The sequence below is a fragment of the Arachis ipaensis genome, chromosome B09 (genome assembly GCF_000816755.2).
Source record: "Arachis ipaensis cultivar K30076 chromosome B09, Araip1.1, whole genome shotgun sequence".
Taxonomy (NCBI): domain Eukaryota; kingdom Viridiplantae; phylum Streptophyta; class Magnoliopsida; order Fabales; family Fabaceae; genus Arachis; species Arachis ipaensis.
The window spans coordinates 42,805,470-42,817,666 of record NC_029793.2 but is presented as its reverse complement, the minus strand read 5'-3'; the positions used below and the strand labels follow the sequence as shown (position 1 = coordinate 42,817,666).

The following is a 12,197-nucleotide window of genomic DNA, read 5'->3' as shown; positions in this document are numbered from 1 at the left end:
TTTAACACCGATAATGATAGTATTATAACAACTAAGCTGGCTATATGGATAAAAAACTTATAGCACTAATTTTAATTTTTAAAAATTTTGGTTTTAGATAATAGAAAAATTTTGGTTTTAGATAATATAAAAGACTTGTAGCACTAGTATTATTATCTTTTAACTTGTGTATTTCCATTTATCAACTTTTGAATTTCTTATGCCATGATAAACTAATTATTGTCTAGTGTGCATTACTCTTGATGGATTGGTAAGGTATTGACTGTGCGTTAAATGTCCATTAAGTGTCTTTCCTTTGCTGCTTCTTTTAACTTGTATATTTTTCCTGATTAACTTTGTTTTATATTATTATTATAATTATTATTATTATCTATATGCTGAAACCGATAAAGAAGCAGGAGATAATAAAGGAGACTCAGATAAGCAGATTTTTCTAAAAAAATTTTCTCCAAATGTTCTGGATATCACACTTGTTGATCTTCCAAGCATAATAAAGGTTCCTGTTAGTGACCAGCCATCTGATATCGAAGCCCGAATCAGAACAATGATCATGTCATATATCAAAGTTCTCTCCTGTCTCATTCTAGCTGTCACACCAGCTAATTCGGATTTGGCTAATTTAGATGCTCTTCAGATGGCGGGAATTGCTGATCCGGATGGTGTGCTTTTGCTTCCTAATGCCTTAAGCTCTATTCTTTTCACATTTCTGTGATTGCTTTAAACTATTTATTGTTCTGTTGCAGGAAATAGAACGATTGGTGTAATCACAAAGGTCCAGTATACTCTTCCAACATACATTTGTGAAATATATAATGTTATTTCCAAGTTCTAACAAGCTTAGGCGCTCGTATGGCCTGTCCTGCAGTTAGATATCATGGACAGGAATTCTTATGTGATAATATAAAATAAAATTTAAATATCTAAAAATAATTGTAAAAATAAAATAAAATAGATGTGTCTTCTAAAAAAATAAAATAAAATGCAAGAAAAAGAAAATTAAAAAAAAAAAAACGTTCACTGCACGCATTTCTTACCTCGTGTGCAAGAAATTTCCTCTGAAATCAAACTCGTATCATTCAAAAAACCCCCTCACAGCTCAGAACTCACTCTACAACAACCACCATTCCGTTCTCTCGGAAATCCTAACCCTTTGCTTTCGATCATCATCCTCCTATCATGGCCGAAGACCATCACGGTGTTCCCTTTTCTCCTCCGTCGTCGTCCTCCTCGTCATCACCGGCTCCGCTTGGCTCGTCGGTGATATCTCTGGTGAACAGGCTGCAGGATATTTTCTCGCGCGTTGGGATACAGAACACCATCGAGCTGCCGCAGGTGGCGGTGGTAGGGAGCCAAAGCAGCGGTAAGTCGAGCGTTCTAGAGGCGTTGGTCGGACGCGACTTCCTTCCCCGCGGCAACGACATCTGCACCCGGCGGCCCCTCGTTCTTCAGCTTGTCCAGACCAAACGCCATCCCGACGGCACCGAAGAGGAGTTTGGAGAGTTTCTCCACCTTCCTGGCAGGAGGTTCCATGATTTCTCACAGATTCGCAGGGAGATTCAGGTATTTTCATTTTCATCATTATCTTTGAGTTGGAATGAATCTTTCTTTCTTGTTTAAAATTTATTTTATTCTATGTTTTCTATTTCTTGCTGAATTTTGAATCTGTGATTATGAGATGAAGTTGTAATGAATTAATGATGATGATGTTCTGTAGTTTTCTGGGTTTATAAACAATGAAATGGAGCAAACAAATGGTTGAGTGAATGCACAGTTTCAAACTAGAGGAAAATGAGTGTGTGTGGGTTTTGAATGTGATGTTTGGTGGATGATCACTGTTAGTTACTATGATATCGGTACTTTTGGCGGCTTATTGCTGTCTTTGCTTGAAGGTTTGTTACTTTCTCTAGCTGCTCTTTTTAACCGGGTTTAAGCTCGTGAAATAGAAACAGCTGAATTTGGAATGCCTGTGATTTTGGATGTTCTCTACTGTGTAATGCTCTTGATGGATTGATGAGGCACAGATGATGCGCTTTCTGTTGATTAATTGTCTTTCCTTTACAGCTTCTTTTAACTTGTGTATTTCCGTTTATCAACTTTTGAATTTCTTATGCCATGATAAACTAATTATTGTCTAGTGTGCATTACTCTTGATGGATTGGTAAGGTATTGACTGTGCGTTAAATGTCCATTAAGTGTCTTTCCTTTGCTGCTTCTTTTAACTTGTATATTTTTCCTGATTAACTTTGTTTTATATTATTATTATAATTATTATTATTATCTATATGCTGAAACCGATAAAGAAGCAGGAGATAATAAAGGAGACTCAGATAAGCAGATTTTTCTAAAAAAATTTTCTCCAAATGTTCTGGATATCACACTTGTTGATCTTCCAAGCATAATAAAGGTTCCTGTTAGTGACCAGCCATCTGATATCGAAGCCCGAATCAGAACAATGATCATGTCATATATCAAAGTTCCCTCCTGTCTCATTCTAGCTGTCACACTATTTTTCCTGATTAACTTTGTTTTATATTATTATTATAATTATTATTATTATCTATAGGCTGAAACCGATAAAGAAGCAGGAGATAATAAAGGAGACTCAGATAAGCAGATTTTTCTAAAAAAATTTTCTCCAAATGTTCTGGATATCACACTTGTTGATCTTCCAAGCATAATAAAGGTTCCTGTTAGTGACCAGCCATCTGATATCGAAGCCCGAATCAGAACAATGATCATGTCATATATCAAAGTTCCCTCCTGTCTCATTCTAGCTGTCACACCAGCTAATTTAGATTTGGCTAATTCAGATGCTCTTCAAATGGCGGGAATTGCTGATCCGGATGGTGTGCTTTTGCTTCCTAATGCCTTCAGCTCTATTCTTTTCACATCTCTGTGATTGCATTAAACTGTTTGTTGTGGTAATTAATAAAAATCACATATATATTGAATATTTTCTATTGTTTGTTGATGAACTTCTATCATCTAGCCTTGAAGCTTGTGCTGCAATATTGTGAAAATCTTCCAAAGCTGCTCCTAAGGTAATGAATTTAAATTAGTTCTGATTTTTGGCTTACTTTGAATATCTGAGCAATTTTGTAGTGACTTTAGTGAGTTTTGTATAGGCTGCTAAAAAGCCAAGAATTACAGCTCAAGAACATTATAGACTTGGAATTGCTGATGGTGTTATTCCTGTAAGGAAATTGAAAAGTCCTGCTAGAGATTTTGTCTCATGACCTTCTTTGTGTTTTGAGTTTTGAAATGATGTTAGTACTATGATCTTCTAAATCAAGAAATCATAAAGAAAATTAGTGGAATTAAGGTTGTGCATGGAAACTATCTCAAAAAAGATATACAGAAAAATGTGCAAATTTTGTCATAGGACAAAGACATGTTTGTTTTTGAATTATTCACTTTCTCTAAATAGATTTGTGTCTCATGGTATCTCTATATTTCTGTCTCGAGATAGTTACCAAAGAGGGGCTAACGCCTAAGTTATGACTCTTTGTATTTGCTCATTTGATCTAATGGAAAAAATTAAATATTAAATTAATTGAAAGAAAAAGAAAAATGTACAAGACCAACAATGGTGTTGGTGTAGCAGTTAAGCCATACTATAGCCTAGAAGAAACATTTTTGTAGAGAACACCAATTGGAAGAGCAAGCCTGACTCACCAACAAATTCAACTTTCTGACCATTTTCAACAACAAAAAATTTAGCTCAGCAACAAATTCTTGGCATGAAATTGTATGGCATGAATCTGATTAAAATTGTATGGCATGTTTAGTTACAATTCCATGTATAGCCATGTTGAGAAGTTAGCTGAAGAGATTAAAAAGGGGGCTGCTTCCGTGGAAGGAGTAGAAGCAAAACTCTAGAAATTTTTAGTTAATATGAAATTAATAATGAGTTCTTATCAAATAGTATATTTCTTGTGAGACTGCTGGTTTAGTTTTCTCTTCTTCAAAATGCTGGTAGTTTGCTATTTATTTGAGCAATTATCTATTTCTAATGTTCAATTTTCTTTTGCAGGTAATATTTATTCACGCGGACATGAACAATTAAAATTTGGAAGGGCCTGTAGCAAACTTTTTGAGCATCTCTATGAAAACTCCAAATGTAATAGAACTAACAATATTTCTTAGTTTGATATTTTGTATAGGAATTATTACTTTTGATTTGCAATACTAAAAAATCATATATTATGTTTAAGACTTTGAGTTATATAATATTTTGTCTATGGATTGTGATTTTGTTATTGTGAAATTTTAATAAAAAAATTATTTGTTTAAGATTTGATGTATTAAGAACTACAGGTTAAGATATTTATAATTAAAAAATAATGTTATGTTAGATACTTTATTTGTATAGAGGTTATTACTTTTGATTTTCAATACTAAAAAATCATATATTATGTTTAATACTTTGTTTATGAGTTATATAATATTTTGTTCTTGGGTATTAATTTTTTATTATTTAAAAAATTTAATCAAAAAATTATTTGTTTAATGCAATAAAAATAATGGTTAAGATTGTCTTTTTAAACGATAAAAAATGTTACTTGTACCCGTTAAAAAGGGCGGTTTGTAACTGCCATTTTAAACAATATGAAATGCCATTTTAACCTGGTAAAAACGGCGGTTTCAAATGCCATTTTAACCAATAAAAATGTTATGGTTAGAGTAAAAATGGCGGTTCAAAAATGCCGTTTTTACCAATAAAAATACCACTTTGTTAGGGTAAAAATGGCGGTTAAAAAACGCCGTTTTAACCAATAGAAAACGCCATCTTTTCCTGGAAATAACGGCAGTTTGAACCACTGTTTTAACCAACCAAAAACCGCCGTTTTATTGGAAATAATGGCGGTTTGAACCGCCATTTTAACCTATCCAAAAACCGCCGTTTTAACCCAGGAAATTGTGGCGGTTTTCTGAAAACCGCCGTAATAACCAGAATGGCGCCCAGAATTACGTCGTTTTTTAAAACCGCCGTTTCTGGTAATAATGGCGGTTCAAACCGCCGTAAATACCCAAAAAAACCGCCATTTTAACCAGATTTTTTTGTAGTGAAAAATAGAGAAATATACTTTAAAAAGACTCTATAAATCATGCAATTTTATAAATTTTTTTAAAAAAATAAGATATTTTTATTTGATTATTTCACTCTAAGCCAGTTTTTTGTAATTTATTTATACAAATGATAAAAAATTTAAAAAAATTACAACAACAAAGAAGTTTTATCCTAATAAATGAGATTGATTACATGAATTAAATGACACTATTGTATCTTATTATGTATCGTATCTATAATAAGATTGTTGATATATAGATTTCTTTTGATAATTTTATATATAGATTTTTAGGTCTCTTTTATCATTTATCATCTGTCCACTTTTTATCTCATCCATCCTTCTAACAATTAGGTGGTATGCTAATTTTCTCCATACAAAAATTAAAAATCTAAAAATTGAATTTTACCTTAAGTTTTATGTCCACATTTTAAATAATTATTGAAATATCCATAGATTAAGGTGTGGAGCTCTGCTGTTCCTCATGGATTAATGCAAAGTACTATTGTTTTTCTATTTAATTTAAGCTTATTCTTATTCTAAGATATCCATTCGCACATAAGAACATGATGAATGTGATGATTATGTGACGCTCATCATCATTCTCACTTATGAACGCGTTCCTGACAAACACTTCCGTTCTACATGCAAATAAGGTAGAATGAGTATCTCTTAGATATCTAATACAGGGGACCGAGTCCGAGATATTAGAGTCTTCGTGGTATAAGTTAGAACCCATGGATGGCCATTCTTGAGATTCGAAAAGTCTAAACCTTGTCTGTGGTATTCCGAGTAGGATCTGGGAAGGGATGGCTGTGACGAGCTTCAAACTCGCGAGTGCTGGGCGTAGTGACAGACGCAAAAGGATAGTAAATCCTATTCCAGTATGATCGAGAACCGACAGATGATTAGCCATGCAGTGACAGTGCATTGGACCATTTTCACAGAGAGGATGGGATGTAGCCATTGACAACGGTGATGCCCTAGATACAGCTTGCCATAGAAAGGAGTAGGAATGATTGGATGAAGACAGCAGGAAAGCAGAGGTTCAGAGGAACGAAAGGCATCTCTATACGCTTATCTGAAATTCTCACCAATGAATTACATAAGTATCTCTATCCTAGTTTATATTTTATTTATGTTTTCAATTATCAATTCACCATAACCATTTGAATCCGCCTGACTGAGATTTACAAGGTGACCATAGCTTGCTTCAAGCCGACAATCTCCGTGGGATCGACCCTTACTCACGTAAGGTTTATTACTTGGACGACCCAGTGCACTTGCTGGTTAGTTGTATCGAAATTATGAAGAGAACTAAAATTATGAACATGCGTATTAAGTTTTTAGTGTCGTTACCAAGGAATGAACAATCACGATTTCGTGCACCAACGTACAAATTGCGGGCAACTTACCTTTTCCCGCCTTGGTCTCTGATCTTGTCTCAGCAGCCGGATTCTCCTACAGAGCTGGGGACACCAAAGCCATGCTTCCACGGGATGATCAATACGTCCCTCACAGGAAATATATCAGATCTCCAGCCGTAACTACAAGCCAGCCCACTGAACCGGCTGAAGACATTCCTCCTTCAACACCACAAGCACCTACAAGAAACCAACTGCTCCACCAGATACTTGAGAGGTTTGATTGGCAGGAACACAAAGCAAAGCTGAGAGAGCGCCGTAACAAGCGCCGATTCACATACCTCAAGGAGCTACTTAAAGGAAAATACAGAGACTCAGATGCCCCGGACTCCACTTCATTTACCAGCACAGGGAGCCATGACGATCCCGACTGTGGAGATACTGCTACCATCCCTCCTTTGTTCCTGACAGATGGCACCGAGGATGGTGCAAAGCCTTAAGTGTGGGGAGGTCGGCCAGTACCTGACTTCCGGAGGTAATTTCTCTTCCTTAACACCAACAAAATAGGATATTTAGTTAGTTTTTCTTTTATAGAATAGGATAAATTGCATAGCAATAGGATAGTTGCATGCATGTTCCACTTTATTGAAAAGACAGTAAGCTTCTTCTAAGACCCTATTTTTAGAACACAATTTTACTAATTTTAATCAAAACTTTTATGTTAAATTTGATTGAGGTTGTATTTGGAACATGATTTTTGAGCTATAGAATACACAACCTGTGAGACTTTGAGCCTAAATACATGGTTACATTATTTAGCCATAAATATTTTATTCTTGTGTGTTTACTTCTCTATGATTGTAATCTGTATTTTGTTTCATCCTATATATCCAATGTTTAATATATTTATATGCTTGCATATGATTGAGGCCATTATTTATTTATCTCACTTATCCAAATTGAGCCTACCCCTTAAGTTACCTTTGTTAGCTACTTTGAGCCTTTAAATCCCAATTGTTCTTTATTTCACCACATCACTAGCCTTAAGCGAAAAAACAATTATATATCCCAATTGAATCTTTGGTTAGCTTGAGATAGAATTGTGTGTTAATTGGGTATGGGAAAATTGTGGGAACAAAAGATAATAAGGGAATGTGTCATGATAATATAATGGGAATTTGGGTACCTACTCATGTGAAATTATAAAAGAAAAATTAAAATTCTATGTGCATTGATAAGCTGTGTTTATTTTAATGTAAAAAAAAAGTATTCAATAAATAAATAAGGGGACAAAATTACCCCAATGCTAAGTTAAAATTTCAAAGATCAATGCATATATGATAAAATTAAAATAAAAGTTGATACATGAGTATGGAATGTGAAAGGAAAAATTTTGGATAGCTTGGCCCCATTACAACCTTGAAAAGACCTCATGATGTTTGCATTGGTATATTAATTGTTGTTGATTGGTTAGGTGAAGAACAAAAATTAGAAAGCATGATTAGAGAAGGATAGAGTGATTACCCTATACACTAGAGAGATTAGAGCGTACATACATTATCAATGAGGCTTCAATGCTTAAATTCTATCTTCCCTGCTTTCATGAGCTACCTTCTTGCATTTTTATCTGTTGCTACTGTATAAGAATTGAATTAGTGGAATTTGATTTGTGATTGTCTTGAAGAGCTTATTTACTTTTGACCAAGTGGACAAGAATCATATAGCTGCATTTACATATATAGGTTGCATTGCATTGCACGAGTTTTACATGTTCCTACTCATTTATTTTATCTCCTTCAACTAAGCATGAGGACATGCTAATGTCTAAGTGTGGGGAGGTTGATAAACCATTATTTTATGGTTAATATTGTGTTTAATTGTGTGGTTTTATCAAATCTTTACCCACTTATTCATTAAATTAGCATGTATTTACAATCCCTTCCCAAAATTACCCCATGGTTGAAAAAAAACTGCTTCCTAGAGATTTTTAATTATGTATTTTAATTCTCCTTTATTCCATTCAATGCCGTGATCTGTGTGTTAAGTGTTTCAGGCTTTATAGGGCATGAATGACTTGGAGGTTGGAAAGGAGGCTTGCAAAAATGGAAGGAACACAAAAATTGAGGAGATGACCAGCGAGAAGTGACGCGGACGCATGACTCACGCGACCGCGCGAAATAGAGGAAATTGCAGTGACGCGCCCGCATGCCTGACGCAAACGCGTGGAATGGAAACTGCACAAGTGACACAAAGGCGTGGACAACGCGCACGCGTGGCAAGGCAAGACGCTGGATGACGCGAACGCGTGGATGACGCGATCGCGTGGATGACGCGATCGCGTGACGTGCGCGATCTGCAGAATTCGCTGGGGGCGATTTTTGGCCCTGTTTTGACCCAGTTTTCGGCCCAGAAAAGCAGATTAGAGCCAGGGAACATGCAGAGACAAAAAAAAACAACATTCATTCTGCATAATTTTAGTTTTAGATCTGATTTTACTCTTCCTCTAGGTTTTCTCTCTACACATTCTTAGTTCTTAGGAATTTGATTTTATTGCTTTTTGAATTGGGATATTGAGAAGAGTTATTACCTCCATCAAGACTTCATCATTCTAGTTTGTTTCCTTACTTGTCACTTACTCTTTCATATCCTTATTTTATTCAGAGTTACTATCGAACTATTTTTAGAATTTATTAATACAAGAACTATTTCTATTTTTATTGATCTTTTTTATTATTATTATTTATCATGTCTTTCTTTATTTTTCCTTCTTATTTCACGAATTTCACAATCATAATGAGTGAGTAGTTCTATAACTTGATTGGGAGTTGATTGAAAGGAGAACCTTGAGTTGGATGCTCAAGAGTAAAATTATAATTGGGATTAGCGTTGGGTCGCCCTCTAATCACTGACACTAGTCCTTCCCAAGGGAGAGGATTAGAACTTGTGAATAGAAACTGACTTCCAACTTGCTTGACTTTTCTTTATCCGGTAAAGGATAACTGAGCAGACAACCTTATCAATTGATCTTAAGAGAACTCCATCAAGGATAGGGCTTCCAACTAATCTACTCCCGGTCAAGGTTTTTATTTAAATTACATAATTTCTCTAATTTAAATTTCCTGTTTATCAACTCAAACCATTTTGGAAAACATCTGATTAATAAAATAGCACACCTTTCTGCAACTCGTTGGGAGACGACTTGGGATTCATACTCCCAGTATTTTAATTCTAATTTTGTGACAATCCTTTTTAAATTGATAAGCGAAATTTTGGTTGGTTGAGAACTATACTTGCAACGCATCTCTTATAATAATTTCTTAACTTGCCAATTTCTACCACATCAACGACCTTCTTTCATGCATGATGAAAATATATTTGTAGAACCGCATGGACCATGAAGCATAAATTTTTTTACAGCCTTGTACAACTCTGGATGCTCAAATTTTTTTTGGATCTGAAAATTTGCTTAAAGAATCCAAGAATATCAAAATATGAGTATGTGGTAGACCTCGTTTCTGAAATTCAATTGTGTGAACATCTGCACATAAAACATAGTATAGTACATATTAGCAACTATAGATATACTTGATGTTCTTAAAATAATATATACTTTTTTTTAATGTTCACCTTACCAGCAACAACATTACCAAAGAATCTTTCCTTTTTAAAATATTTAATTAGCATATCAAGCTTCATTTTGAACATTCGACAAATAATGTCAGGATGGTCTACTGGTTTGAGATGTAAAAGGTCTAAGAGCCGCTTAATCTCTGGCCATTCTGAATTACGTGTGAAAGTGACGAACAAATCTGGATAACCAACATGGCCACAAATTGCAACAAAATCATGGTATAAGCCATCCATATAACGCCTACCTCCTATAAAACTTGATGGAAAAACTATTTTTTTCCTACACTTGAGCCACTTGTTTGACCTGTAGATTTAGCATTTTTCAAACTCTTGTAATCTTCAGCTCTAAGTTCCTTTTAATGAATCCTAAAATATAACAAACGTTATGACTCAATCATAGTGTAAGCATCCACTACAACAACAACAAAGCCTTGTCCCACTAGGTGGGGTCAGCTACATGAATCAAACAATGCCATTGAGCTATGTCATGTATCATGTCTACAGAGAGACCGTTTACATGTAGATCTCGTTTGACCACCTCATGGATGGTCTTCTTAGATCTTCCTCTGCCTTTCAGCCCTTGTCCATCTTCCATCTCATCCAACATCCTAACTGGGTGTTCTGTCGGTCTTCTTCTCACATGTCTAAATCATATAAGATGCGATTCTACCATCTTTTCCACAATGGGTGCTACTCCAACTCTCTCCTTTATATCTTCGTTCCTTATTTTATCCAATCGCATATGACCACTCATCCATCTCAACATCTTCATCTCTACCATACTCAGCTTATGTTCGTGCTACCCTTTGGCCACCCACTCCATACTATAAAGCATAGTCGGTCTTATAGCAGTGCGATAGAATTGACCTTTAACTTTTAAAGGCACTTTTTTGTCGCATATAAAACCAGATGCACTTTGCCATTTTGACCAACCTGTTTGGATCCTATGATTTACATCCTGTTCAATCTCTCTATTATCCTGTATGATGCACCCAAGATACTTAAAACTCTACCTATGTTACACTTGCAGTACATAGCCATTCCCAAGTCCGGATAAAGGAGGAGGGTTGTGTTAGGTCTTCGATAACCAACATAAAAACATAGTCAAATCCCATGACATGTAAGCATCCACTACAAATTGCTGAAAAAGCTTTTTAGAAACCAGTATTGTTGGATCTTCTGTTTTCCTGGTTTGAAGCCTAAATGCAAAAAACTATCGCATAGTCAATTTGCTCCTCATGTTAGGTTTCAAAATCCCGATAATTTTATGTTGAATATAAATTCTATAGCCATCTTCTCCATATGGAAAAAGAAGTGGATATTGTAAACCAAGATAAGCAACATGAATCTCATTTATACACTATAAGCGACCATCTTGCCTTTCTAAGATTATATCTCTGATTGATGAAAGAGAATCAATATCACCAACAACTAAAGTTGCCACTTGCGAAACACTAGGCAAATTATAAATTCTTTCATCTTTTTCCCTTGAACTTAAAAGCTTCAACCTTACATGTTCTATATTAGAACCTGCGAATCTTTCTCTCGCCATTCTAAATGATTTTGCCAAAGCATTATTCTCATCTAACATCTTTTGTAACTTGCCAACAATCTCAGGATCAATAGCATATTCAGAATCATTTGACCTACAACATCAACAAAAAAGAAGTAAAAAAAATAAGAACTTCTATACACTACAAGAAAAACACCCATTCAGGTACACTTGAAAAGTGTAGCCAAAAGTGAAAAAAAATGATGCCTTAGGCTACGGCTATGCTTTCTGGGCTACGGCTACGCTTTTTGGGGTGATTCCTATTCGGCCGTTGCTTATTCTCAAAGGCTACGCTTTTCTGCACCAAGGGCTACGCTTTTGGCGTTTGGGAATAGGGTGCGCTTTTCAAGTGATGCTGTCCAGGAGCAAAGGCTACGCTTTTCAGCTTCCATTTTTACCAGAATAGGCTACGCTTTTCAATGCTACTACATCACCTGTAAAGCGTAACCACATTGTATACTATGGCTACCGTTTATAAGTGTAGCCTTAGGTCCCTCTTTTTTTTTATACCATAGCTACTGTATATAAGTGTAGCCTTAGGTCCCTTATTATTTTTTTTATTTTCTGTATATATATATGATA

At 35.2% G+C, this 12,197-nt stretch overlaps 1 protein-coding gene across 12 annotated transcripts in view; it reads left to right on the top strand.

Annotated features, from left to right (window-relative positions):
• LOC107618637 (dynamin-related protein 3A-like) overlaps positions 1-4,245 on the top strand; it is a 6,707-nt gene extending 2,462 nt beyond the window's left edge. For 5 of the 12 annotated variants that reach the window (XR_002353304.1, XR_002353303.1, XR_001615313.2 and 2 more), the window contains one exon: positions 2,990-4,245. Coding sequence is in view for 2 of the 12 variants with exons in the window: in XM_021110458.1 (XP_020966117.1) it covers positions 1,177-1,560; positions 2,285-2,481; positions 2,761-2,846; positions 2,990-3,041; positions 3,126-3,194; positions 4,034-4,037 (792 nt within the window). In the remaining 10 variants the exon portion in view is untranslated. Of the gene's footprint in view, positions 1-392; positions 660-743; positions 878-994; positions 1,561-2,284; positions 2,482-2,563; positions 2,847-2,989 lie in introns of those variants that run through there. The other 7 variants (XM_021110458.1, XR_002353299.1, XR_002353298.1 and 4 more) reach the window with 7 other exon arrangements.